Source organism: Euprymna scolopes, chromosome 17 (genome assembly GCF_053919585.1).
Source record: "Euprymna scolopes isolate OS-2025 chromosome 17, ASM5391958v1, whole genome shotgun sequence".
Lineage (NCBI taxonomy): Eukaryota > Metazoa > Mollusca > Cephalopoda > Sepiida > Sepiolidae > Euprymna > Euprymna scolopes.
Window position 1 is genome coordinate 51,019,905 of NC_136498.1, and position 23,860 is coordinate 51,043,764.

At 31.3% G+C, this 23,860-nt stretch overlaps 1 protein-coding gene across 4 annotated transcripts in view; it reads right to left on the reverse strand.

Annotated features, from left to right (window-relative positions):
* The window catches only part of LOC145296754 (dedicator of cytokinesis protein 7-like), a 250,331-nt gene that overhangs the window by 120,727 nt on the left and 105,744 nt on the right, over nt 1-23,860 (reverse strand). For all 4 annotated transcript variants that reach the window (XM_080142795.1, XM_080142793.1, XM_080142792.1 and 1 more), the window contains exons 25-29: nt 21,889-22,029; nt 18,937-19,050; nt 17,255-17,562; nt 13,279-13,585; nt 8,819-8,995 (exon numbers count right to left, since the gene is read on the reverse strand). In XM_080142795.1, the coding sequence (XP_079998921.1) occupies nt 8,819-8,995; nt 13,279-13,585; nt 17,255-17,562; nt 18,937-19,050; nt 21,889-22,029 (1,047 nt within the window). The remainder of the gene's footprint in view (nt 1-8,818; nt 8,996-13,278; nt 13,586-17,254; nt 17,563-18,936; nt 19,051-21,888; nt 22,030-23,860) is intronic.

Here is a 23,860-nt window from a genome sequence, read left to right on the forward strand (position 1 = left end):
ACAACAATAGACTGCTATCATTGCCCTAGCCATGACTGTGTATATGTGTAAAGTAATTTTTATTTTATTTTTAGTTAATTTTGCCTCTAGTGAAAATTGAACCTTCAACCTCAATAAGACTGTCACTTAGTATTGATTTATACTTAATGAATTCATCTATCGAACCAAGTTGTTAAATAATAATTCTAAGTGACAGTTTTCTAGAAGGTGAAGGTTCAATCCTTTCTACAGGTAATAACTAAAAATAAATGTTACTTAAGATTTATATCTGGTCATGGCTGATGGAACCATCAGAAGGCTCAGTAGTTTGAACCGAGTTGTCTCCCCCTTATCTATAAAACATAGTGGATCAAGATTGTCTTACTTAATCATAAAATTCTGATTTAAGAAAATCAGAAATTTATGATGAAGTGGGACAAAAAAAAAGTTGCTTGATCAATTTACATGATTTTTGGTATATCACATCTTCATTCCATAATGAGTACATACACAATAAAGTTATTTTTAACAGATTTTTCTGTCTTTTTATTTAAAAACAGGTTCAATTCTAAATAAGCACCCTATCATCATTATGTGTGTGTGTGTGCTATTTAGGTCCAAGTGCAACTGATTCTTCTTTATATATACAATCAGTCAAATTTGCAATCATAATTGTTGATCAATAAAATTTTGTTGAAGATTACAAACAGATGGCATAGTTAGAAGGGATTTCTAAAACTTGAGTTCATCGCACAAAAGTCGATTTTTTAAAAATTATTAGTCATGCTTTTTTTAGCCAATTGCCCACCTCTAAGTGACAAATGCTAATAATTGCAACTATTAAAAATAATTTAATGTAATGAAAAAGAGATTAAAACATTATGATCTTAATTTCAACTTCTACAGCAGTTCAGCCTAACCTATTGTCCCACTTGACAATCAGAACAACTAGACGAAGATATCAAAGATGATGTTTCCAATTAATAATGGCCACACTCATTATACAACAGAGTCAGGACTTTTTTTTTTATTGTGCATGCATGGCTTGGTTTGGGTGTTTTGTTTTATGGCATATAAACAGTTTAAAGGTCATTTAATGCTGTATCTAGTAATTTGGAAAAAAAATTATGCTTCAAGTTCTTTATATTTTCAAATATTCATTCATGGTATTTGGTTTGGTTTGGTTTGGTTGTTTTGTAGAGGAAAATTGTTGTATTTTGTTTTTAACTTTGCAGAGCATAATTGAGTCTTGCAAAAGAGAAAAAGAAAAAAAAACAAAAAAAAACAATAATATCAATTTTTGGTGCATCAAGAAATCCTTATCTTTAAACAACCTGATCTGATAGACCAAGATAATCAAGCAGGAATGCATAATTTTTATATGACCCACGAGAAGTCAACATAGTATTACTCCTTCCTTTCGTTGTTATCTGAAGCTTTGTTTCCATTCTAACAGAGGTTTGATTATTAAGAATGTTTTATATGTAATGCTGCTCCAGCATTGTTACCTTTTCTTTTTTCAATATATATATTTTAATGTCTAAAAAAATTAAATCCATGAAAAATATTTTCAATATATATATTTTAATGTCTAAAAAATATTAAATCCATGAAAAATATATTTCAATATATTTTCAATATATATATTTTAATGTCTAAAAAAATTAAATCCATGTAAAATATATTTCAATATATTTATTTTAATTTCTAAAAAATATTAAATCCATGAAAAATATATTTCGACATATTTTCAATATATTTGTTTTAATTTCTAAAACAATTAAATCTATGATAAATATATTTCAATATATTTATTTTAATGTCTAAAAAATTAAATCCATGAAAAATATATTTCAATAGATTTATTTTAATTTCTAAAAAAATTAAATCCATGAAAAATATATTTCAATATATTTATTTTAATTTCTAAAAAAATTAAATCTATGAAAAATATATTTCAATATATTTATTTTAATTTCTAAAAAAATTAAATCTATGAAAAATATATTTCAATATATTTGCAATTTATTTTAACTTCTAAAAAAACTAAATCCATGAAAAATATATTTCCGTATATTTTCAATATATTTATTTTAATTTCTACAAAAATTAAACCCATGAAAAATATATTTCAATATATTTTCAATACATTAAATCCATGAAAAAGAAAAGATTCACACATAATGTTTCAGATACCAAACTATGCATCTAACATGATTATATTACTGCATACATCATGAAACGTTTCTATATATCAACCCCTAGTAGCCATGTAGCAGGATGAGTGTTGAATTTTAAAGTCTGAGTTATAAATCTGATGTTATCTGTGCAGGGGTCATGATTCAATTTACGTTTCTTGCTGTTCAAGAGTTATTCCTTATGAATGAAAGAACAAGATAATTATTTTTTTTCTTTTACAAAAATCGTAATTTTAATTTATATTTGACTTTCTATCAGATGAACAACCAGTTTGCAGACCTGTACATAAATTCTGACCTCTCTGACTTGCTTTATTCATGTTTTTTTTTTTTTTTTTCGGGCTCATGTGTTCTTCTGTTATATATTTAAGTTATGTCAATTTACTGCCTTTCCTCTAGCTCATTGTCATTTACATTTTGTCAGCCCTTCAAACCCCCCACCCTTAAAATAATATTTATTCTCTTTTCCATTGTTTGAACTTATTAAAATCACAGATAAAGGAATGTATGGTTTTCTAATCTCTAAAAATATTTTTTTCTACTTCAATTATTAATGTTTTTGAATTTTTAATTTGTGCCCCCTTCCTCCAGCCAGTCATATTATTACAGTAGAATTAAACTGCATCTAAGCATAATCTGTGCATAGCATTTTTTTCTAATTTTAATTGTAATCAATCTTAGCTGAAAAAAAATGTAAATACCAGTTATAAACCATTTATTTTGTGGGTCTTTCAAAGATGTATAAAATGGCAGAGTATAATGCTGCTTCACAATAAAAAAACTTGAAAAAAAAAAAAATTGCAAACAATCTGTATGAGTGTAAAAATAATTTGAGGCTATGTGACTGGAGAAAAAGGTGAGATATAAAACATTTGCATGAAAAAGAAGAGTGTGTTCAGAAGAGGAACCGTGTGTGAGAAAACAGAAAATGTGATATAAAAAAGCAAACACAAAAAGCATGCATGCATTTTTAAAATTAAAAAAATATTTGAAATTCAAACAAAAAACAAATTTAAAAAAAAAATCACAGTAAATGAAACAAATTTAGAATATATAACAAAAGAATGAATCAAAATATCCAGTTCTGTAAAACTTGATATCTGTTTGTTGCTTCACTATATAAAATATCACCTTTATAATATTTATAATTGTGTGTTTACCTGGTTTATAATTATTAAATAGTTAATTTTAAAAAAACTAAATCATTTCAGTTATCTTTTCTGATCTTAGTAGTTCAATTGAAAAAGAAAAATGATCAAAGTTATTCATTGTCTGCATTTGGTTGGTTATTTTGTTCTACAGCCTATCACACCTTTTCAAACTATTTTATGTTGAATCTTGTTATTTTGTTACAAAGTTTCATGCTTAAAGTTATGGCTCTTGTTCAGAATTCGCCCTATATTAAAAAAAAAAAAAAAAATTAAAGAAAACTGTATGATGTACCTACCTGCCACAAAATAAAAATATCCCATTCCAACAATTATGTAAATTGATTAAGCAGTTTTATCTTTATAAAGGAAATCATTTTTAAGTGATTAAAGAGAACTTGTGGGTATTACAACTGAAATCTTGCAAGTTGAATTAAGTTATCTCCCTTCGTTTTTTGTTATTTGTAATTGTTTTCAAAAGGGTGAACAAGATGGACACTCTTTATTTACTCATAAAATTTGATTTTCTTGTTTAAAAATAAAACTATTCAATCAATTTATCTGATTATTAAAATATATTTTCTTTTTGTCATGGGTATGTACATCATACAGATTTTTCCTTATTAATATGGCGGAATTCTGAATAGGAACCAAAGTTATTAACCCATTAACTCACAGGATATCTAAATTTTTTACCATCGAGTTGAAACTTTGTATAATGACTTAAATAAGTTAGAATTAACAAATACACACATAATAACCCAGGTAAGTTTATGTATATGGGTCAATTTCAGTGACCTTTGCTATTTCTATATAAAAATGTTCAGTACTTGTACAGTTTAATCAAGACATTAAAAAATGAAAATATCGAAAAAAAAAAAAAAAAGTTTAAATTGTACGTATCTGTTATGGAATGGAGTTCTCCGAAAAAAAGAAATTTCACTTAATTTCATCAAGTAGCTTTTGTTTTCACAGCAAAAAAAAAAAAAAAACAATTTGTTATGATACCGAACAAAAGGTTTGATTTTTAGGAAGAAAAGCTAGTAATAAAGATGGGGAGGGAATGTCGGCACTTTAACTGGAGTTATCTCCCCGTAGCGTTTCTAAACTCCAAACAAAATTTTTTTTAAATCCAAGATGTCTGCCTTCAACATGCTGTCATAAAAATGTGTTTGTCCGCTATATAAAAAAAAACCTACTCAATCAAATTAAATTAATTTTTTTTCGGAGATCTTCAGTTCAAAACGGATACGTACAATATAACCTTTTTTCACTATTTTCATTTTTTTATGTCTTGACTAAACTGTGCAAGTGCCAAATGCTCAATAACTATGCATAAACCCTTTTATTTATAGCTATACATTTGCAGACATATTTCAGTCAAAGCTGTAAATCAGCTAGATGTCCTCAAGCCTTTATTTTAAAATGGATGAAAAAGCTAAAACATTTATATATATATATATATATATATATATATATATATACACACACACACATATAAAAGAAAAATAAATGTTTTGTTATTAAATTATTGAACATCATTACAAATACTGAATTAATCTCAAATATAAACTTTTAAGAAAATTCATGGCTTCCTTAAATCAATTAATATGAGTACTCAACAAAAATACTTATACGTTGAAACTTTATCATAGGTTTAAATATTTTGTAAAGATATTTCATATGAAAACAAAGGAAGTACATTTCTAAACAAAACTTAGAATAAAATGTGAAAATGCAAAAAGTAAACTGCAAAATAAAATACAAATAAGCAAATAAAGATATTGATCAAAACATGCAAAAAAAAAAAGGTATTTTATTCAGAAAAATAATGTAACATCAATCGATGATAAAATATATCAATCTAGCTATCATGTCAGCTATCAGAAGCAGTCGACTTAAAATTCTGTAATAATTTAATATGTACTATAATATATGGTATAACCACCTTGACACAACAGTTCTTGTTACATCACCAAACTTAAGTGACATTGAGTTTGTTATCAACTGGGTAATGATTTAAGAATATCAAGTGCTGTATATGGGAGGACAGTGCAAAATAAAGCTCTAGAGATGCTTTCAGAAAATATTTTCAAGTAACCGGCCCAACCACATGTGTTAGGAGACAAGAACCAACCACTTACTTCTTTGAGTTTTAACAGAACAATTGCAAAATGGCTGCAATGAAGTGGATAATGATGTGACATGATGACCTGGATATGACAATTTATATCATTTGGACGACTGTTCTCATCTTGAGTGTTGGTCTCACACATTTTGGCCACTGTAACCTCCAACTTTATTCAGTTATATCTTGTTGAATTCAGGAATCTTTATATCAAATTCAAAAATCTGCACAAAATTTTGAACGGAATCCTTTAACCACAGGAGTAGCATGCTTTTATTCCGTCAATCATGACTGAGTAGAAGTCTTAAGCAATTTGTAATTATATTCTTAGTATAACCTACACTGAGGACTGAACCTTCAATCTCCACAAGTTTCATTTAAAACTGAATTTCATCAAGTACTGTATCGTTATGCCAACGAAGGCATGCTGGCCCTGTGCAGATTCCAGAGTTCAACAGAAAGATACCCAAATTTGACAAGATATAGTTGAAGAAGGTCGGAGGTTACATTGACCAAAACCTAAGAATAACATTCAGGATGAGATAAGTAGTTCAAATAATGCAAATTATCAATTATCATCTCAAAAATTCAGAAACATACATATGCCAAGTTCAAATCAATCAATAGTACCACTTTTATTTATGAATGTTTGCAACCTGCATGTGGTCTTTCTTATAAACACCTGATTTCAACAATAACTGTGGAAACTAATGCTAACAATAGAATCATGTTAGTTGAAAAAAATTTATACCATGCTAATTCATACTTAGAAAAGGGGGGAAAAAAAAAAAAAGAACAATTGCACAGAATTGACATAAATCAAATAACCTTATTTATTATCAAACTGGTTTTCAAATTTTCATAATTTTGTTATTTAATACTATCATGCAAACTGGTGTCGTATTAGCCCTGTGTGGGCTATGCCAGTTTCCTCCAAAGGTGAAAGCTTACAAAGAATATAAATTTCATAAGTGGTCTGCAGCCACATATATATCCCTGTCATGAAAAGATGATAGACAATTCCATCTGATACTAGCCAGGCTTCACATTGCTTAATTTTCGTGATCTAGCAAGAACTAGTGTGTCAACACAATTATTCCATACACTATAGTTTGATGGTTTTATCGCGAGGTCAAGTTAAGGTGTGTCAAAGTTAATATTCTTGGAATTTTAAACTTGATTTCTCATTCAATTCCTGTGGACAGAGCATTTTTTTTATGCTGCTGGCACATGTTATGCATCAAAATACAAGGTATGTCAAGTAGTTTTAAATAATTACTTTCCATGTTGTTGTGATTAGGATTGTTCAAGGACAAGCTATCTGGTAATATTAATGAAAGAAACAAAGAAAATAGGAACTGGATGAAGAATGATACCATTAGGGAAAAGGGAAGAAAATTGTTATCAATTAACAACTAAAAAGCAAGGTGTAAAAATGTATGAAGATGTGCTCTTCAACAAATATCGGTAAAAAATAACAAAAATATCTAACCAGCCCCAGTGTTAACTTTATGTAGGAGTCAAATAGAAAAAAATAATGTCCAGCATAAATCTTGGAGGTGGTCACTAATTTGAAAAATAGTCGAGTTATATTCAGCCAAGAAAAGCTTCCTCGAAATGATTTTGCTATTTCAGCTCCATCAGCAGTTCAGCTTCAGAGCATTTCAAGAATTCACTTGACAACCAAGTAAAAACCAATTGCAGGATGAAAATATAAAGGTATAATATCTCTGATCGATCATGGCCACATTCTGTTTAGTCAGTAAAGTGTTGCTGATTACAACAGAGACCAAGATAAAACCCAAGAGTATATAGTTTGATTAAATGAAGATAAATAGATTTTATAAAGTAACCTTTCAAATATATTAAAACTAGGAATAACATGCATTTTATTGTTCAACTTAAAAAAGAAAATAGCATGGCTGTCCAGAATTGCCCAATATTAAAAAAAAAAAAAAACACAGAAAATTTTCATAATGTATAACAGAATGAAAAGATCATATTCCAAAAAATCATAAATTGATCAAGTAGTTTCACTTTTATAAAGAAACTCATTTTTAAACCATTTAAGCGATTACAAGTCTGATCTCACAAGTTTGAATTATTGTGGAGTTATCTACCCTTGTTTTTTTCAAGATGGTGGCTTAATCATAAAATTTGATGTTCTTAGTTAAAAATAAAACTACTTGATCAATTTATGACATTTTTGTTCAGTTACGAATATGCACATTATACAGATTTTGGCACTTGTACAGTTTAGTCAAGACATTAAAAATTGAAAATATCGAAAAAAAAGGTTATATTGTACGTATCTGCTTTGGACTGAAGATCTCCGAAAAAAAATTTCATTTAATTTGATCCAGTAGTTTTTTTTTTACAGCAGAAAAACATGTTCTTATGAGAACGGGTTGAAGTCAGCCATTGTGAAATTTGCTGAAGTTGAACAACATGTGACAGGGAGATAACTCAATGTAAAGCGCCGACACTCCCTTCCCATCTTTAATTCTAGCTTTTTTTCCTAAAAATAAAACCTTTTGCTCGGTATCATAACAAATTGTTTTTTCGCTGTAAAAAAAAAAAAAAAAACTACTTGATGAAATTAAGCGAATTTTTTTTTTCGGAGAACCTTGTTTCATAACGGATACGTGAAATATAACCTTTTTTCGATATTTTCATTTTTTAATGTCTTGACTAAACTGTACAAGTACCCAGATTTTTTTTATTTTTATTTTTTCAATATATGGGGAAATTCTGAACAAACACTAAAATGTCTATTTCCAAGAACACGTCATTTTACAAATTTTTTAATCATAAAGTGTTGCACATCATTCATAGCACATAAAATACGTTTGTTTTGATCTAAAACATTTCTTTTTTTTTTTTTTTTCTGCTTAAAAGCTCAAACTGTGATGCAGGTGAAAGAAAAATAAAAGTGCAATTTCAATGTGAAGTAAAAGTGTTTTCAAACAGCAAAAATTGTTTACATATTTAAGTTCCAATTATTTGATTATATTATTTATAGTCATTTTGGTAATAAACAGAAAAAAAAAAACTTTATTTTTACAAAAATATTTACTAAAAATATTTTAAGCTCAATCTACAATATCATAAAAAAATCTGACACTAACTAATATAATTTAATTATCAATATCATGTAAAATAAATTCCAATTCTTAAAAAATAAATTCTTTATTACTAAAAACAAAAAATATATAAATACAATTTTTTTTTTTTTTTTTTTTAGGGAATGTTTGAATTATTACAAGAAAACAAAAAAAAAACAACCGCTTTGTCAACATTTTGTAATATATACATATATTGAATATAAGAAAAAGTTCTGTTGAGAATGTGATAGGTATGCTTACCTTATACTCAAAATTAGACACTTCCAAATAAATCACTTCAAGTATTCGACTGAGTCGAGATAATGGAAGATCTGACCACCATGTCTTTAAGACTGTAATGTCCGCATTCTTAAGAACCCATAGGAAACAAATCAAAAGATTGCGAGTGGCTTCAGCATTCAGCATACATTTCTTTGTCTGTAATGATGGAAATATATACAAAGTAGAAGCATTTAATGCAATTTTCACTTCAATAAATGATTAACAGTAAATAACATTTTTTAAGAAAGAATATTGTGTGAGAAACACACTTTTAGTACATACTAGCAGGCCACCTGGCATTGCCCAGTCATAAAATATGCGTAAATATTACATTTTAATTCATACAGAAACTGAGACATGTGCATGTTTTTCTAAACAGTTCACTTCTTGTGAGTAAAAAAAAATACTCGATCTGAGATCAAACCAAAACCAAAACCTAAAGACAGTGAGTCAAGTAAGATAACCATTAAACCAGCTTGACACAATCTTTAAAATGTGTGTTCAAAACTACTTATTCTTAACAAAAAATCTGCTATGTGAACCATTTATGCATGCACATTCATGAAACAATCGACAAACAGATAAAAATCCGATGACTCGCACATGCCAATTTTTCAATTTTGAGCCCTTAGAGCAGCCTTTTCTTTCCGGATGAAAACCAATTACAAAGTTTTCCACGTGACTGACTACTCTTTATATACTAAATTTCAAGTCTGTAGATCAAAAATTTGTTGAGTATATAGGTTGAGAAGTGTCTTCACACACATTCTCACTTTATTTTTCGAACTACTGTCCTCATCTTGAATGTTATTTTCACAATGTTTCGATCGATATAACTTCTGACTTTCTTCAGGTGTATCTTGTCAAACTTGGGTCCTTGCATAGTGGATAAAGTACTTGGTAAATTCAGTTCTAAGTTACTCTCTTCTGGAGGGTGAAGAATCAATCATCAGTGCGAACGACAATCAAAATACAATTGTGAATTATACAGGACTTCTATCCATGATTGATGGAGCGAGAGCATGCTACCCCCATGGATTAAATAAAGGATTCTGTTTGAAATCCCATACAAATGCAAGAGTGTAACAGAAAGATGCCAGTGTTCAACAAGATACTGCTGAAGAAGGCTACATCGACGTTGTGAAGATGAGAACAGTAGTCCGAAGAATCCAAACAATACAAATAATCAATCCTCATCTACAAAATTAAAAAAAAACACTTAATAGTAATATGAAAATAAAATTAAATAAAACGGGAAACAAATATGAGTAAGTAATGGGAAGACATAGAAGTCTTTGTTTACTCACTTTCCTCTGGGGGTAATCAGATCAGTTTTTAATGTGGGAAAAATCCAGCTCAAAAAAGAGGGAGAAGAGGGGGGGGGGGAACCCTTGATTTTGTAACGTGATCGACCTGAGGGAGCGAATTGCCCCTCATTGGGGAGCCGGGTATGCTAAGATAGTTTTAATAGCTCCCGGGTAAAAGCGGATATCCCGAAGGTTCACAATAGAGAATATAAATATACATTTTATTTCATTGTCAAAATAGATATATTTACTTATTGTTTGAAAGTCAGAGATATATATTTTGTTATTCAAAATTGACGACAGAAATCTGGGAACAATAACTTTGGCATTGTCTGGCCTCGACGAACTCAGTGCCAGGGATTCTGACTGACAGCCGATGACCCATGGGAGTCATGGGAATTAGATGTTGACTTTGAATCTCAGATTGCAAGCTAGCGATATGACTGAAGTGCACACACGCAATCTGGGTTTTTTCGTAAGTGCATGGCGTAATTTGATTGGCTTAGGAAATCATCTCCCCCACACCTGACCTTACTATATAGTGCTAGTGTCGCGCGAAATTAGTCAGTTTTCCAGCGAGGGTTTGTGCGTGGAACTCGAAGTAACCACACTGCTCTCTAAAGACGTGAGCCCTCCTCCAACCCGTCTGACACTATCTCCGAAGAGAAGAGAGATTTGAGACTTAAAACTTACTAAGAACTTCATGTGTACATATATGTAAAAAGTCTGTAAACTTTGTGAAATTAACCTTTCGTAGAATAGAACTCTAGCATCTGTTGTCCTTCTTGCCTGCACGAGTTTTGTTATTCATTTTCAGCATACTAGATTCAATGTGATTGCCCTCCAGAAGTATGAAGACGACACAAGCCAAGTTTTCAAAGATCAGGGGTTCTTACATAACTTCATAAGAGGGGGTGTTACAATTTGAGTAAAAAGTAAAATTGTCTCAGTTTAGAAAGATCTTTTCCAATGATCAGGACAGAACATATACTGCACTTTGATATCAATCTACTTTGACAAGAATCTATTTTGGATCTGTGGAGAATGGTGGAAAGAATGTTTTCATTCTTTTTTTCCAATTAACTATTCACCAATAAGAGCCACTGCCAAGATACATGAATAAGATCGAAATTTACATCCGCAGAAACATTCTTAAGATCAAAGAGTAGTCCAAATAATATATATTATCAATCATATGAATCAATAATCAATATACATTATTAATCAATAATCAATATATATTATTAAACATATTAATCAATAATAAATATAGATTATGAATCGTATTAATCAATAATCAATATATATTATCAGGCATCTCCAAAATGGAGAAATATTTTTTTATTCACTAGCAGAGAGACCGGCGTTGTCAGAAACTGGATGATGATCAATGCATGTTCCCCACTTCCTATACTTTTATTGTCATTAAAATCGGTGAAATCACGCATTTTTCAATCAAATCAATTGATTGCCTGCTCCAGTCAGGGACCCATCGCAGTGCACCGATAGGAAGCTCATATGCCTTCCTGCAGTGACTTAGTTCACAATACATTCTAGCCTACATTGTACTATTTCATAAAATTATTTTATATAAGACTTGAATTAAAGTTTGAACCGCAAAGTAAAGTATCATGGCTCAATTGTGCTCTAAACAGAAACATTCATTTTGAACGTGCCCATCTTATCAAAGAACTAACTTGATTTTATATGCTGGCCCCCTTCTGTTTATGCAGTGATAAAACTTCTAATATGCACTTGTGATATTAGGCCGGCTTTGTCAAAATTGTTTAGGATCGTGTCTAACAGGGAACAGTAAAGAGTTACGCAAAGAGATGTTTGTTCACAGCACATTTAAACTTCTGCAGATTAGTACATTCAGGGAAGCAGAAAACAGAATCTCCGGGTGGTGCTGGGTCGTCAGACAGCAGCTGGTTATGTTAGCATGCTACAAAAGCATCTTTGATGATGGAGGATCATCGCTTGTATGGGGATTAAGGACAATGCTGCAATCCACACTGCAAGACGAACCTTTCTACAAGAGTGCATTTCTTGGGACATCCTGCATGCTCACTGAACTTGAACCCAATTGAAAAGCTTTGGGGATGGATGACAAGTTAGGCTTTCTGGTAACTAAGGACCTCAACAGTGAAAGGGTAGGATTTTGCTGCTTATTAGTCGGAAGTATGTAGATCAAGAGGTCGCAAGTGTTATGAGTTCATCAGAGCAGATTCCATTAAAGTACTTGTAAAATAGGCAGAGGGATGTAATATTGTGACAATCGGACAGAGGTTGGTCAAAATCGGATTGTTGCTTCTTTAATCAGATTTTTTTTTTTAATATCTATTTTCAATACTTATCAGGTGCATTCTAATACAAAACCTATTTAAGAACATTCCCAGACACATGAGATAAAGTTGTATAAAAAATTTTTAAATTGGTCCAGCCATTTCACATACACAGGAAACAAACTCGCGCACAAAGTGCCCTTTATATACAAGCAAAGATAGAATGTTTCTTTCACATTTTTCATAGCGAATTCATGTAACAAAAAGTATTCTCCCATATTAAAACAAAAATAAAACAAAATCTTTAAGATGTATGTATCCGTAACAAAACAAAAATATCATATTCCAAAATTCACCTGAATTGATCAAGTAGTTTTATTTTTATAAAGAAAATCATTTTTAAGCGATTAATGGGAATCAGTAGATATTACAATATAAATCTTGCAATCTTTGAATTATTGCTGGGTCATCTTCTTTTTGTAAGATGTATTTTCAAAATAGTGGGCAAGACATTCACTCCTCTGATACTCATAAAATTTGATTTTTTTGTATGAGAATAAAACTACTTGATCAATTTATCTAATTTTTGGAATATGATAGTATGCATTATACCAATTTTTCTTTATTTTTGTTTTTTTTAACATAGAAGGAAATTCTGGAAAAGCACCATATATATATATATATATATATATATATATATATATATTCCAGATCATGCAGGGTACATTAAGTATTTATTTTGAATAAAACATTACAGTAACTGCTTTGCATAATAAGTTTAAAAGCTGTTTTTTTCAATAACTATAAAAAGAAAATAACTCGAATGAAGACATTGTTAACATGTTACCTTCGTTGAACCATCGGGCGGTGGAAGGCCCATTTCTGAAACTCTTTCGTACACACTTTGTCCAGCAATGGCCATGGCAACACGTTGGTTAATGCGGTCATTTTCTTCATCATAATAATCACGAGAGCGACTATTCATGTTCGGGTCATGGAGTTGTGGCAGCGCTTCAATGACGATTCCAATAAGAGGGAGGTAAAGCGCGGCCAAACGAGCTTTTATTTCAGGTTCCACATAACGGGAATCTAAGTCATGGTTGTACAATAAATTTCGAACAACATTAATGGCTTTATGGTGTATAGCTGGGTTACTGTGAAAGAAAAAAAAAACATTAAAATTTACTATTGCACACAAAAGCTAATATATTGTTATGTGATATTATGGTCGACCTGCGGCTGTTAAGGAAGGACGTAGAAAAACAAATAAAGCAGACAATGGGCAGAAATTTGTTCTTACCATAGACAAAGAGAGGTAAGGGTAGATTTAAATTCAGGGTGTGATGAGTGACTGATAGTTAGAGAACAATGGGCCAGCAGGCAGTGTGGGGGGAAAGTTACTGTGAGTCAGGGGAACAATAGGAACAACACTTGATGAGGGTGGGGAAGGGTGGTCAGTCAGGTGCTTAATTAGTTGAGGCTTGAACTCCGAGGTGGTCAGTTAGATTTTGGATACGACTGAGGGCAGTTGCTTGCTGGGAGGTTCCTGAGGGAGATGGAGAGATGAACTGATTGCAGGACGTAGATGTTGGGAGGTTCCTGAGGGAGATAGGGAGATGAACTCATTACAGGATGTAGATGTTGGCCTTAATGCATTGAAGGCTGACATACATGTTAAGTATCGGCATCTGTATTTTTTCTGTGTTTGTTTTCTTTTATTTTTATACTTGTGGGCAAGTGTGCTCCCAATCGACAGTCACAAATGTGGACAAGACGGTGACACAGTCAGAACTAGAAGATGAAGGAGAAAGCCACAGCACACAACATTTGGTGTCAGCAACTTGTCAATGGGACGTGATGTCACAGTTATGGTGTATATAGATAATGCTATTTAATAAAACAAGGTTCAATACTAATAATGAGTTTTAAAAAAATATGTTGTTATATGCAACAATAAATAAAGAGTATAAAACATATTTCACACTCCCTCTATCTGATGTGTGTGCATATATCATTCATTTTTACTGTTTATAGTACACAAGACAATATTTCAACATCCCTACTATAATTAACATTTTGTGTTTGACTTTAGATAAATAATTATATTAAAAAGATTAAAAATAGATATAATTTCTTAAAATAATTTGGATATTACAAGTGACTTCATAATTAGTTTGCAAAAACCAAGTTAGTATGCTATCGTCATGAAATGCTACAAAGAATTTTTGGTGTCACTCTTGGAATTTTCATAGCCGATTACATTTTCTACAAGATAAATAAGTTCTTTTGTGTAACTTTGCTGCAACTTTATAACATGTTGTTTTAAGCAAAAATAATATTACACACTTTATTGTCATGTTGAAAATAATATTACACACTTAATTGTCATGTTGAAAATAATATTACACACTTAATTGTCATGTTGAAAATAATATTACACACTTTATTGTCATGTTGAAAATAATATTACACACTTTATTGTCATGTTGAAAATAATATTACACACTTAATTGTCATGTTGAAAATAGAAATATATCCAAAAGTTATGAAAATTCATCGAGTTGAACAACTGCTGTTGTGTTTTTAGTATTTAAAAAAATAAATAAATAAGTCTATCGCTATAAGGCTAAAATTTTGGGCATTATGAAAATGTAATCTAAAATTTGCCTTCTGACGAAGGTCGTGGTAAGGTCTCCTTATCACCATCTACTTCATAACATCTAAGCAAAATACAATTTTATCAATTTTCTGGAAAAATCACTTTTAACTATAACTTTCTACTCAATGAATTTTCGTAATTTTTGGATCTATTACTATTTGCGTCATGACAATTAAGCACGTAATATTGTTTTTGTTTAAAGCAACATATTTTTAAAAAATCGACTGTACTCTACTGTACACTTTTTAACCCTTATCCTCGAGTGGCCTCTTGGCCTTGATAAGTGATGATGCCTATGTAAAAAATAAAAAAAAATCGATCAATCAACTATCTTAAAAAGCACTGCATTTTTTTTTTCCAAATTAGTACATAAAATAGCCAATTCCCTCCTCTTCCCCTAACAAAACCTAGCCCAGTTGCCCCAGAAGAATGACTAATTTTTTTAAATTTTAGATATTAGTCATCTCGGTAAACATTGACAAATAATATACTTTGTGGTTATTTGTTTTGTAATTTTTTACTTTTAGTTGAACACACACACACACAGACCTGGGCGACAAGATCAAAGTGTAGTATCTGTTCCGACAGATGCTGCAAGCGGGGACCAGATGTGGGGGCAACCCCACATACCTGACCTTTAACCAGCTCCCATTTCCCACCTCTCAGGAGCTGGTCCCCTTTTTCCCTTCCCCCTCCCTTCACTCCTCACATTAAAAATTGGCCTTGTGCCTAATTTGCTCGGTGGGGGAGCAAATAAATACCCACACACACACAGACACAACTACCCTTTATATAACAGACTAGCAGGGCTATCCAACATTGTTCAAGCCCATAAAAAAAACAAAATAGAAGTAAAATGTGTGTGCAACATTTTATTAAAACTTCCATCTCTCTCGGCATCTCAAATTTTCTCTCTTCCTGTTTCCTCCTCCCTCTCCCCAATCCTCCCTTTTTCAACTGCATATCATATCCCGCTCTCTTATTTTGATGTGTTTAATAATAATGATAAAATGGTACTAGTCAATTTCTAATTTCTAGTCCTCCCCCATATGTCACAATAATATGAAGATAATAGATGTTGATAAAGGCAATAGTCCAAAGAGATTTAATGTATACCACTTAGCAAAAGTAATATTGTAATTTAACAATTATTGATCCTGGACAAAACCGAGTAGAATATTTGATCCTGATCTACTTTTAGTCTTCGTTTCACTCCATTTCACAATATAATAATATAACTATAAATGATATTGAAAACGAAAATAGTCCAAAGAGATTTTATATATACGACTTACCAAAAGTAATACTGTAATCATTCATATAGATGGCTCCAATAGTGATTAGGCTTGGTTCGGTTGTGTCTATTTTACAGCATATCAACACTTTTCAAGTTATTTAATGCTGAATCCAGTCATTTTGAAAATAGTATTCATCTTGCATCCAATTATTTTGTAGAAAGTTTTTATTCTTCAAGTTTTATGTATCTTCAATAGCTAGTTTGTAATGTTTGGTTTGGTTGTTTTACAGTGGATTTTATCGTTTTTGTTCCCTGCTCTGCAGAACATGAATAAGTTTTGCAATGGGAGAGGGAAAAGGATTACAGTATTAATGTTTGGTACATTTTAAGTTAGGAAGCCAGTCAGGAAGTCGGAGAGATAGAAAGGGGAAATGGGAAGAAGGAAAAGGCGGGTTGTTGATTTTGTTTTTGGTTTTGCAGAACATAATTAAGTTTTGCAAAAGGAAGCAGAAAAACGAGAAGCATCAATGCATTTCATCTCAGGAAGCCAATATCTTCAGACAGCCTGATCTGGTAGCACCAAGCTCCAATAGTGAAAAATCTATTTTATTAAGTACTAACCTTCAAATGATATATGTCAAAGATTACAAATAAAAATTATTTAATCTTGATATAGAGCTTCTTTTTTTTTTTTTCACTCTTAGAGAAGTAGAGATGGCACGTTTATAACGTACACAAAATAGTTGTTATCACAATACAGTATTATAAAACTTCAAGGCAAATTAAAAAACAGTTTTTTTTTATCAACTTTTTTTGATTTAGGCCCAAATTTACTCAAATGTATTCTTGGCTTTTATTATAAAGATTTTTTCTAAGAAATAAAAAAAAAAAAAAGGAAAAAAAAAAGATAAAAAAAAAGAAACCTACTGAGTATCAAAAGCTGCAGAAAGGTCAGAAAGTACAAGTCCAGCAAGGAAATGTTGTTGTCGAAATTCCGTGGTAAGGTCAAAGAAAATCCCTTTGTCTGTAAGTGTGTTGGTAGATGCATAAGACATTTGGGAATTGGTGCTAGCCACGCTAGGTGATGGGCTGCAAGGTGCTGATGGAGTCAATGGTGTCCCAAACGGCAAATTCAGAGCAAAATAATGCTCGTGGCTGCAAAGGATACGCAAGAAATCCAACCGCAGCATCATCAAAATAGTTGCATCCGGCAGCATAGCAATCTGATTGGCCATCTGAATAAAAATAAAGTATAAAACAACCGTCATGTTAAGAAAAAGAAAATGTTTAATAATTACTCAAAGTCAGCCATATTGTTTAATTATATTTAACAAGCAAAGAAGCAGAAATCTCAGTTATTGTCAGCTTACATACTTCCTAATTTCTAGCATAGTGCTACCAAAAACAGTGACAAGGCAAATCAGTTCCTTCACTTTTCTTGTTCTTCAGTATTTCTATTGTGAAGTGTTTTTTTTTTTTAGATAAAATATAAAAAAAATGACATTATTAAAAAATATACAACAAAAATTAACAATTGTGTACAAATCCCAAGAGCGATAAGAGTGTTCTATCATGTCTTATATTAAAAAAAAAAACAGAACTTAAATTTAGATACAGGTTAACTTAGTTATACCACAGGAAATACTGATTATAAAATAAAAAAAATCAGTCAATAAAAAACATTCATTCCATTTAATTTCCACATCCAACATTTTGAATTTCTAATGATTCCAAAAAAGAATAGAAATTGCATCATATCTTAAAATTTCTAAAGGGTATATGTTGTTTAAAAAAAAAAAATAAATATTCGCACTCACTTTAAATTTGTTCACAAATAGAACAAAGACATCCATTTCACATTACAAACAAAAGTATATTTTTAAATATTGTACTGGTATTTTATTTCTTCAAATCAATCATCCTGAGGAAGCCTTGAAATACAAATGAAATGTTGATAAACATGTAATTTTGGTTTGCTCCTTTTTCCTTTCTCCATCACGTTGGAATATTATTTTCACAATTTTCTTTGTTTTTTAATATAGAGGGGATTCCAGAGAAAAATCAGATTGCTTCAGTCTAGAAGAATTTCTTTCACTGACCAAGGTTGATTGGTTGGTTGGTTGTTTTTGTTTTACGGCATATCAACCCTTTTCAGGTTATTTAATGTCGAATCCGGTGATTTTGAAGAAAAAATTTTTAATAGAATATATTTGTTTTTTGCAAGTCAGTTTCTATTTAACCCATAGTTGGGACCCAAACAGGTACTACCACTCCGGGTCAGAGTGGACCTGGGAGCAATGGCAATTAAAGAGTGGCTCCACACTCCCCAGAGCCCGCAAGATGGGGCCTGACCATCAGATATAGTTTAAGGTCATATCCAGGACCCACTGACCAAGGAGATAAATGTCCAGTACCAGAACAGATATGTTTTGTTCTTAGTCAAAATACAAGTCAAATCAAGTAATAAGTTGTTCAAATGTAACAAAGCGCCATTGATAGTTAAATAAAAAAAATAAAGCGATAAAAAATGAAATGATAGCAACGTTAGTGTTCATGCGACTGTAATACTTTAATAAAATGATAAAAAGAAGGCAAAGAAAACAACTTACAGCTCTGCAATATTCATTGATGAGGACGAACACAACTCCACGATCCATCAATGAGAGGATATCATATAGAAAGAAAGCTAAACTTGTATTTAGTGTTCGAATTAAAACTTGATCCTGTAATCAGAAAGATTAATATTAAAAATGACAAGCATAAAAAGGACCACTGTTTATTTTATGTTACAAAAAAAAAAAAACGCTTCCTCTTAAAATCCTAACATTTTAAAATAATCAACAACCATACTGTCAAAGTCATGAGACATTGTTGATACATCTGGGTAGGTGCACCACTCACCAGTCTCTCTGTCTTACACAGGATGCAAAAATAATCTCTAACCTAAAAACCCGCACTGTCTACTAAGATTCAGCCTGTCCCATCACCGCAATGTGGCATCCCTGTGTTTGTTTTACAAGTACTTCCACAGAATGTGCTCCGATGACCTTAGTGCATCCCCTTAAACAATACAAAATACTCACGATCAACATGCTTAGCAGCAAAATCTTACTTTACTGTAGAGGTTCTCAGACGCCGAAAATAATTCTACTTTACTAGTTTCTTTCTTTAAACTGCTTTGACTTTGGAATTGCCTCCCTACGCCGTTTACCAATTTTCAGAAATTCAAATGTAATGTGAATAAATATCTTGCTAAGCAACTCTTTGCTTAGAATGCTCCTAATAAATTTGGCCCCTAATCACAATAACTAAATTATATATTTTAATATCAATATGCCTTGTTTGGGGTGAACAAAGTAAAAATTTATTAAAAAAAAAAATGAAAATGGCATATTTTTTTAATACAAACATTATATATCTCTACAAAGTAGTTTCTTTTCTTCTTTGTACCTAAAACAACCAGAATTTCCATGAACAGAGTTTCCTTCCAAGAACTTCATATCTGTAGAATGCATTGCCCCAAGACTGTTTCCCTATAAAATAAACTATAACATAGTGGTCTCCAAGTCTAATGTCAACAACCATATTGTCAAGCCATTATGTAATCAAATTTTGTTCATTTTATTAGTTTTCAATCTTCTCGTATTATTGTTCATTACCCAACTGATGATCTCATTAACCCTTGAATGGATGTTGGTCTTGATAGGTGATGACTCATTAGTATAAAAAAAAATGTGGGATTGTTTTATTTAACACTCATTTCAACCACTTGTAAAAGCAATAGATTGTTAGTCATGAATAGTATTATGAGAGGATTGGAAATGATGGATGAAAGAAAGAAAATTTTATTATTAAAAAGGACAGTGATGTTAAATAGTCAAGAGTTAACTATTCTGCACTTTCCAAGTAACAATTTCTAGGGGTTAAATTTGACACTACTGTTAAAACTCATTACTCCAACATCCGACACTGCTGTCAAAACTTGCTACTTCATCAGGCTTTTTATCCAAAACTGCAAGCATTTAATTTGCATAACAGGTGGCAAGATCACAAGCATATAAAGGAAAGCAGCCGCAGTCATTTTTTTTCTTTTCTTTTTGTCTGCCAACAAACACTACAGGCTGCATAAAAACAGGTTTGTACCAATTTCTTAAGGCATTTAATCACAGACAGCTCAACAAATATTTGTTAACATTATCCTGAAGTGGCTTTTGGTCTTGTAGGGAGTCATTAGTATTTTTTAAAAAAATGCATCTTTTTTCCACTTTCCAGAAATGTTTCAGCAGATTTCCGATCAATTCAAATGCATACACAGTTGTGTCAAGAAAGATAGGGTTTAAAATCTGTTAAATACTCATAAAATAATTGCTTACTATACATGGTGGGCCCAAAGTACACTTTTTAGTAATTTGAAAAAAAATGTTGTTTTGTTTTTTAATTTATGGGTCACCACTTATCGAGGCCACTCTAGGATAAAGGTAAATAAATGTTAGGTCGACCGTGAGACAGCACCATGATAATCATTCATGGTGGAATTGGGTAGAGCTTAATTATTTAAGAAGACAGCTCAGCAAGAACTTATTTATATTAGACTTGAAAGCATCCATGTTATAGTCGTCCAGGAAGAAACAACATAGTATTTTGTTACACAGACGGAGAGTTCTAGGAAAGAAACTCTGCTCATGGAATTTACATTTAGTTTTAGGCACAGATAGAAAGTGAGGGAAATTGTTGACAGCTGTTGTAGCTAGACAAGTATTTGTTACAAACGTTTTTATCAAGAAGGACCATAGATTGGAGCTCAGTCGAGCACCTACCATAAAAGTACTGATAGAATAAAGATACACTCGCAAGTCTCTTCTGTGAGAAAGAAGTAGGGAGGCAAAAAGGTTCTCGCTCACTAAATTTCAAAGACGGTTTTGTATACTGTCAAGATAGGAAAGGATACTCTCAGAAACTTCTCCTCAGATGTGGAAACACTATTCCATCTTGGGATGTATTTTGACTCCTGTACATGTAGAGGATTGCGTCAAAACTAAAATACTTTCTGGAGCGGTAGAATGATCCCACCATTTTTCAATGATTTTGGAAAATCAACATAAAATTAGGCTATAACGTTGGATGAGTGTGCATCTTAAAGCTATAGTCAATGAAAAAAAAAAAAAAAAAATGAAACTTGCCTAATTATTTAGTTGTCTGGACTCAAATTTCTATATGTGGGCATTTGCCCTCTCCCCCATCACAGATGTTAACTGCAATATTTCAGGTTTGGATTAAAATAAAGAGGTCATCTCATTTAAAAGCTGTTGCCAAGAGGAATGCAGTAAAATTCAAAACACCAATATTGCATCATTTTTGGGAGTGTGGGCCTTAATTTCTATATTAGGGCATTTAGTCCCAAAAGCATGAAAGTGAAATTAAAATAGTCAGTGATGGCTCGTTTGAAGGCTACCACCAAGAGGAATGTAGCAAAATAAAAGAATCAAAATTATCTGAAGCCTTCCAAAGCAACCAGAGAGTTCTCCACTCAATGATAGTGTTACAAACAAATGTTTGCTTACCTTCATAAACCGGTCAACTATATCCTTAATGAGGTTTCGCACCAGCTGACAAACATCTTCCAAAAAATGATCACTAAATCTCATCGATCGTGGGGCATTAAGTTTGTCAGTCTTTGCAAGATGTTCAGCCATTCCTTTCACCTGAAACAAAAGAGAATCTTGATAATTATAAAACTGTGGACCATTCAGACATCTTTGCTTGCTTCAATCTTGACTTTGTGTACGCATATGCATATATGTATGTAAGGGTGAGTGTGCGTGGGCGGGTGGATATATATATATATATATATAAAGGCTGGAGAGCTATATATTTTGGTTTCTAGCTGATGGCACCCAAGGCATATATCTTAATAATTATAAAACTCTGTGGACCATTTAAGCATCCTTGCTTGTTTGAATCTTGTAAATAATAATTTTAGCAAAAATTTTTCATAAGTTTTGGTTTCAATTCTAGCTGTTGGCACCCAGTTCATTTTTTGTTTTTACTTTTGAAATCACTACTATATATTGGGTACAATATAATAATAATCGATAGAGAACGAAATCAGCATAAATTAAAATATTATATTTAAGCATATTTTATGACCGGGTAAGGCCGGGCGCCTCTGTTAGTTACAAAATAAATATCAATATAAGATGTTCACCCCTCAATTCTTTGCATGGAGCAAAAATTTATACAATGGGTTTACAGAAAGAATTTTCATTGCTTACTGTATTTGATGTTCGCATATTTTCTTTTCTCACACCCTTCTATTTTATATACCACAGAGGCCAAAAGGGTTAAGCCCTCCCTATTTCCCTCAAGCTGGGGATGTCCTTGATACCCAGTAACCAAATCTGCTATTTTAATTTTTTTTTTTTTTTGGTGGTTCTATATCGACCAAACAAAATTCGAAAATTGAATTTCAAGTAAAACAAATGTTACCTATGTAATTGTCATGTTGCAAATAGTAACATATCCGAATATTATAAAAAACAATAACGTAGAAAAATAATTATTCGATAAAGTTTATATGAGGAATAAAATTTGTCTGACATTTTGAATTACGTTCATCACATGATGTAAGTAACAGACTATCTCCTCTGTCAACTTGTTTCTTTTTTAGTAAACTTCACAAATTTCTTTTTTCATTAATAGTTATTTTTTTACCTTATCGTTTTTCTTAATTTTTTTAAATGTTACTATTTGCGACATGATAATTACGTAGATATTATTTGTTTTACATGAAATTCAATATTTCAATTCATTCGTTCAATACAGAAGCCCTACTTAGTATTTTTCTAATTTTACGGGTTGTTTTCATTTTAATATAACACATCATACAAATATTCTTTATTCATGGATAAAACTTCATATTTGTAACTTTACAACTGAATTTTACCATGTTCTTTTACCAACTATGCCACAGTGGATAAAATACTTGGTAAAATTCAGTTGTAAAGTTACACTCTTCTGGAGGTTAAAGGTTCAATCTTCAGTGCAGGCAACACTCAAAATACATTAAAAAATTTGAAACTGAATTAAATTACCTAGATATAAGAGAGCCTTCTACTCCAGTAGTTTCTTCCCGAGAACTGCTAGACTTTGGAATTCCCTTCCGGGTTCCTGCTTCCCCAATTGTACCGACATGCAGAAGTTCAAGTGTAATGTGAACCGACATCTTGCTACACAACTCCCCACATAGTACCCCTGTAGCTTATGTCCCTGATAGAAGCCCCTTACATCAAAGTGGCAATGTGCCTTGTTTGGGTGAAAATGAAATTTAAAAAAAAAAAAAAAAAAAAATTTTGAATTTGCCAGAAAGTTTTTATTTTGATGTATCTTATACATATAGAGATTTTGTCTATTAATCACAATTTTTTTTTTTAACGTAATGCATTTTGGATTTGTTGCATTTCAAAATATCAGAGATCTTAACTACTTTTAGAAACAGAGAATATTACATTAATAGTAGATGATAAATTCCCAACA